This window comes from Brachycentrus maculatus, unplaced genomic scaffold (genome assembly GCF_059751285.1).
Source record: "Brachycentrus maculatus isolate JH-2025_06_01 unplaced genomic scaffold, ASM5975128v1 h1tg000049l, whole genome shotgun sequence".
NCBI classification, from domain to species: domain Eukaryota; kingdom Metazoa; phylum Arthropoda; class Insecta; order Trichoptera; family Brachycentridae; genus Brachycentrus; species Brachycentrus maculatus.
Window position 1 is genome coordinate 2,029,852 of NW_028280803.1, and position 6,318 is coordinate 2,036,169.

At 33.2% G+C, this 6,318-nt stretch overlaps 1 protein-coding gene across 1 annotated transcript; it reads left to right on the forward strand.

Moving 5' to 3' along the window:
• The first annotated feature begins 840 nt into the window (after positions 1–840).
• On the forward strand, positions 841–5,258 carry Or22c (Odorant receptor 22c). The gene is made up of 5 exons (XM_088277641.1): positions 841–844; positions 1,876–2,009; positions 3,382–3,483; positions 4,323–4,478; positions 5,202–5,258. The coding sequence occupies exons 1-5, from the start codon at positions 841–843 to the stop codon at positions 5,256–5,258; spliced, it is 453 nt and encodes a 150-aa protein (XP_088133767.1).
• The last annotated feature ends 1,060 nt before the right edge of the window (positions 5,259–6,318 follow it).

Consider the following 6,318-nt stretch of genomic DNA (forward strand, 5'->3'; position numbering starts at 1 on the left):
AATACATACTTAGAGTTGTCCCTATTCATTATAAGTTCGACTGAAGTCATTACGTACGTAAATTCATTTTACACAACAAACTTTCAACTTAATACACCTTTAAAAGAGTTCCTTTCAAAGGCACTTACTCAGTTCTACCGAAGTACCGAAGACTTTCACGCGCAGAAAAATACACCTATATCATTTCAGGAGTTTAAAGAGAAACTTTCATTAGCGTTTCCCTCATTTGACTTTGAGGATTGGTTTTAAACGTTCTTAAAGTTATCAATGGCGAACTCAATGGAAAAAACGTTTATCGGACTTCAATTTACCCTTCAAATCAGCGGAATATGGCCTCATAATTTGTTTCCAATCAAATATAAAATCGCGTCTAAAATATATAATAAAGCATCGTGGATAAATATGGTTACGTATATAATCGTTATAATTTCTGAAATCGCATACGCTATCGACAAATGGCCCGATTTTGACGAAGTCACAACGACAGTCACTACCGTCATAACATCAGTGCTGACCTTCATCAAGATGTCAACTGTTTTAGCGAAAAATGACTGCATATCAACGACAGTCAAATCCCTCTTGCTCAACGATTTCGCGTTGAAGCTGCCGTTACTGCGGATTTTAAAATCGGTTGATTTTTCTAATAACAGGGCCAAAAAATCAATATCGAAGCTTGAGAAATACGTGAATGCGTCGTTAGAAAAGAAAACAAACGAATTTAGATACATCTTCTGGATTAATACGATTTTTATTATGTTAACTTTACTCGGATACTGCATCGCCCCAATAGTCAAGATATTTATTACGGGAAAAATAATATCCAAAACTGGAACTATTAATATGCGTAAGTATTTTCTTAAGTACACATCACAGGAAAACATAATTTATGAAATCACTCATAGAACTACACGATCTTTTTTTTTTTTAAACCCTTATCCGCACCCAATGGTGCATAGGGCACTGCGTCATCTAAACGCAGTGTTATCTTGATCGTTTACACATGAAGGAAAGGTGATCAGCCCTCCGCTTCAGGTACCAGTCCAGGGTAATATTGAATAAGTATTACAGAGAAAAAATCACTTATATTAATTTACCCCCCTTGGGAATCGAACCCGGGACCTCCAGAACGGTAACCGAGCGTGCTGACCATTACACTACGGAGGTGGACACGATCTACTACTCTCAAAGAAATCAAACGTGTACCACATACAGAGAAATCTTATTCACAGCATTTTTAGTGTGTCCAAATGCTCCTTTACCAATCTGGGTTTTCTCCACATCTGGGAAATTTTGGTATGTACAGGACTTGCGCATTTTTTTAAATCTTTTATTTTAATACGGTATTTTTCTTTTACTTCAACAGCCTTCAAGTCAAGAATGCCGTACGATTTAAGCACGTTTCCAGGATATCACTTGACATATTTGCTTCATGTGTGGGCCAGCGTTATATCTTTTTCAGGTAAGACTACAAAAACATGACGATTTTTTTAAATGTTACACTACTCACATTCGAGGAGTTGTATTTTTTTAATGAAAAAATAACTTCATTAATTGATTCGGCAGTCACTTTGTGGTAAAACCTATCCATTTTTTTCAAACTGAAAATGATGCGAAATGCATCGTAACATGTGTCATAGTAGATTTTAAGAAATTGTGGTATTTACTTAGTAAAAAATTAATTAAAAATGAAAAAATAACTCCTATGTGGAGAGAATCCAGATTACAGTCACGGGAAAACCCAATGAGGGTATATTATTGCAAATTTTAAATTGTAATTTTGTGTGTGATAAAGTATTACATTATAGCTCGACAATATATAAATAATATACTATCGAGCATTTTGTAAAAGCGCACATTCTGCAAAATATTTTTCAGGAATCGCCGGAGTCGACAACTTGATTTGCGCACACCTCATCATGACAACCCGTCAGTACGAGATGATCAGCCACATTTTGGAAAACCTGGAAGAGTACTCCTCCGCATTCCTGGCAATGCAACCCAAGAATAGGGTGACCGTTTTGCCTCAACGAAAAATTGGACGCGTCCCGAGAAAATGGTCTCAGCAGTATGAAGAAATGAAAAACCAAATCTTCAACCAGTGCGTGCAGCATTATGATAGACTTATGAGGTGACTGATCTTACTCAGAGCGAATGTCCAGTTACTGTTTGTTGAAGAAAATCCATATTAACATAAATCTATTTCCAGATTCATCGACACACTCAATTCTATATTTGGGTTGATTTTTATATCACAGCTTCTGATAAGTTCCATACAGCTATGTTTGGTCTTATTCAAATACAAAACGGTAAGTAAACATTATTTTGTGGTATTGGCGCACAAGATTATTCCGCACATAAACTAATTTATTCCCTACGTAGATTTTTAAAACATGTAAAAGATCTCTATGAGTCAGATACTTATATGCCTACCGATGCTTTTCTAGGCTTCTAACCTTCATTGTTTGAAATGGTTTTTGTCAAATTTTAATTTAACCATCCTACCTTCTGGTTATTTTCAGGCATATTTTTTTTATAAACAAGCAAAAAAATCACAACGTTTGTTGTCACAAAATATTGTCATGTATGAAACCTGACAAAAATTTGTCAGTGTATCCGGTACGCATTGAATATTTTTTGGAACAGATAGCTTTTCTCATGTGCGTAGGACATACGGGTTAGCGCGGAATGGTGAAGTAAAACCACGCGTATCACGTACGTTCATATGTGTAGCGCGGTTAAACATTTTACTTTCTTGAATGTTGTTTGAAGATACATTGTGGCACATTTAATTATGCATTGTTTTTAACCACTTTTATTTTTGGTACTATTCTCCAACCGGTTTCTACAGCACCTTGTCATCTTCAGTTATGGATATGTATTTAACTCAAACTGCGATATATTCATAGTTGTGCGAACAGGCGGGATAAATGAGTGAGTAATTTAATGAGGTTTGAAGTGAGGATGGATGTAGGCGTGTAGTTTTTATTACTAATATATCAAGGAATAGAGAAAATATTTAAAATAGAGCCATAACTTAAATTCAATTAAGTATTAATAATGATAAAATTTTGATTTAATGCTTTTAGAATTTCTAAAATCTCTAAATTATGCAATGAGTTTATTTTTTGTTGGAATGCAATATTTTTATACCATTTCTTTAAATTGTATAAAAATATGGTAAAGAATTATATAATAATCACTCAAATATCCTTATGATAAAAATGTATTCAACTTACGACAACGACACTCCTTCAATGTGTTTCGTCTTCACAAAAGAAAATAATTTGACATTCACGAAAATAAACTTTCCGTCGACGAACTGTATACAAATATTCATACATTACGTTTTTATATGAAGCGTTCTGTTTTTCTCATTACCAGGATCATAATCCAGAAAATAAGATGACCTACTTAATATTTATTGGTGCATCTCTAAGTCAACTCTTCTTGTACTGTTGGTATGGGCAAGCTATCATCAATGTGGTAAGTCATCATTCATTGGTATTTGTGTCATGTCGCTCACTTCTTTCAACAACGTCATACATTAAAAATCGTCAATTTTCAGTTGTGCGTATTTTCGGAATGCTAAAATAATGTACCATATCCCAGCAAAAGCGGCCTATTTTTAACTTAATATTTACCCGCTACAGGGCAGAAAGTGTTGTTGTTGCATTTTGAAGAAAAGGTATTCATTCAAACCCTTATCCGCACCCCAATGGTGCATAGGGCACTGCATTATATAAACGCAGTGTTATCTTGATAGTTAACACACGAAGGAAAGGTGATCAGGCCTCCGCTTCAGGCACCAGTCCAGGGTAAAATTGAATAGATATTAGAGTGAAAAAATTACCTATATTTATTTGACCCCCCCTGGGAATCGAACCCGGGACCTCCAGAACGGTAGCCGAGCATGCTGACCATTGCACTACGGAGGCGGAGGCGGAGTTTGAAGAAAAGGTTTTATTTAATTATTTTTTTTAATATACTAAATATTTTTCAAATGGAGAAAAAACTTTCAGGTTTTACCTTAAAAGATATCTTGCATAGTAAAAAGTTCAATAAGTGGCTTGATATTTTTTTTAATACATTTTATTATATTCTTAAACATTGAAAACGATCTCCTGAAAAATCTTATATATTTTATATATGACATTGTTGAAAGGAGTGAGCGATATGTCATATGTGTGTTTAGAAAACTTTTATCTAGCAGAAACCCTTTTCTTATTATGCAAAATCTAAACCCAGATTATTTAAATGCCATTTGTTGTCATTCATTTGGATACCCAATAATTATGTTTATTTATTTGTATGCGTTCACTCAGAGTTCCGCAATTAGTGACAGCATCTATGGAACTGCTTGGTACTGCTCCTCCCTTCGCTTCAGGAAGTCATGTCTGATGATCCTGCGACAGTCACAAAGGACTATTCACCTGTCCGCTCTGGGCTTCACCAATCTGTCTCTAGCCACCATGACGTCAGTAAGTTACAAATTCCTTCTTATGGATGAACATACGAGTACGTGGACCAAATTATCTCCGACATGCATTGTAGCTGATACTCCGAGTTGAAAAGACGAGCGGAGAATAGAGCCGGGTGGAGACTGACCATGAAAGTAGCAAACCATTCATCACACAGATTGTAACCCATGAAATGAACTAAATATTTTAAAATCTTTTCAAAATATCCGAAAATAATTTGTAGTAATCGCTTTGCATTTATTTAGTTTATTTTTTCAGAATTACTTGTACAGACGATTACATACATTAAATTTTCTTGAATGTTTTTCGCAGATACTTTGTGGCACCTTTTGTAAACTTTATAAAATTAAACAACTTTGTTTTAACCACTATTTTTATTTTATTATGAGTACACTTTAACCAACCGGTTTCGACAAGAACCTAGTCATCATCAGGGTTTATTAAATTCTAAAACATTGAAATACTAATAACATTAATAACTGTGTTCATTTCTTTGTTTGCATGCTGGTGTACGGAGTGTGTGGAAGTTTTTGGTAAGGGAATGTAATTAACTATGAGTATTTTAACGTTTTAGAATTTAATGAACCCTGATGATGACAAGGTTTTTGTCGAAACCGGTTGGTTAAAGTGTACTTATAATAAAATTAAAAAAGTGGTTAAAACAAAGTTATTTAATTTTATAAAGTTTACATACATTAAAATTTACTGACTTATATTTTTCAGATATGCAGTACGGCAGTTTCATACTTCACGTTATTGAATTCATTACTAGATGGATAAAACTCTGAAAATTTCATGACTGAAAACTAACTTAGTTAACGTCACTTCACATATATCTTATATATAAATTTATGGACCGGTTTCAAAGCAAACTACTTCTTTCTCAAGACTAATTTAAACTGTCGACGTTAAAATGAAGTTATTATAAGATATATTTATTATATAACAAGACGTTTTTTGAAACAAAGTTATTTTAAAGTTTTAACATGAAAATTTATTCAAATACTAACTTTATCTGGATAAACGTATAAGTATTATAATCACTTAGTTAATTTTAAAAAAAAGAAAACCTTTGTTGTATGTTTGATGGTTGAATTCGATAATTTATAAAATAAATGTATTCCTAGTAGAGCACAAATATTTTATTTTATTTTCTGTAACAACATAACAGTTTAGACATGTAAGGTGTCTCGAAAGAGACGAATCATCTTTTGAAACGAAGGTAATGTGGACACACAAAAAAACTGCTTCAACTTTTCATTTTTATTTATTTATTTGTTAAACAATACATACATAGATATCGGTCGTGTAATGGCAAAGGGGTATCTGTCAAATTTTTCATTTTCTAAGTTTGTTCCACAAAATGTCTAAAATAGTGTATTTCATAATCTGGCAAAAGGATATAGCTGTAGTTGCAATACTTATTTAGTTTTATTAAGCTATTGTATATAAAATGTATAAAACAATTCAGTTATTTAATTTCACTAGTTTGTTTTTGCTCTCCTGTAAAATTTGGTCTGAGACACATATACCCCTTTGCTTTTACACTACCGATATATACTCTTACATACATACATGCATAATTTTAATACATATTATTTTTTGCGAAGACCTATCAAACCACCTTACGTGACTTCTCGGTGGAGTTCTTTCAACACACTTTTTTTAATTAATCTATTTTAACATAATAAACAAACAAAAAAGGGGGAAAAAACACCATTTCGCACTATTCACCCTTGTTCATTTACCCTTTCCTTGATTTTGCTCTTTGGTCCGTATTCAGTTCATAACTTAACCATAGATGGTGCCGAAAACTAGCATGTGAAAGAAGGCGTCAATT

What these genes read in the sequence shown, in the direction of transcription:
- Or22c (XM_088277641.1), top strand. An exon ending in CAATGCAACCCAAGAATAGG is followed by an intron (nt 2,010 to 3,381) that starts GTGACCGTTTTG and finishes TCTCATTACCAG; the next exon opens with GATCATAATCCAGAAAATAA. An exon ending in GGCAAGCTATCATCAATGTG is followed by an intron (nt 3,484 to 4,322) that starts GTAAGTCATCAT and finishes GCGTTCACTCAG; the next exon opens with AGTTCCGCAATTAGTGACAG.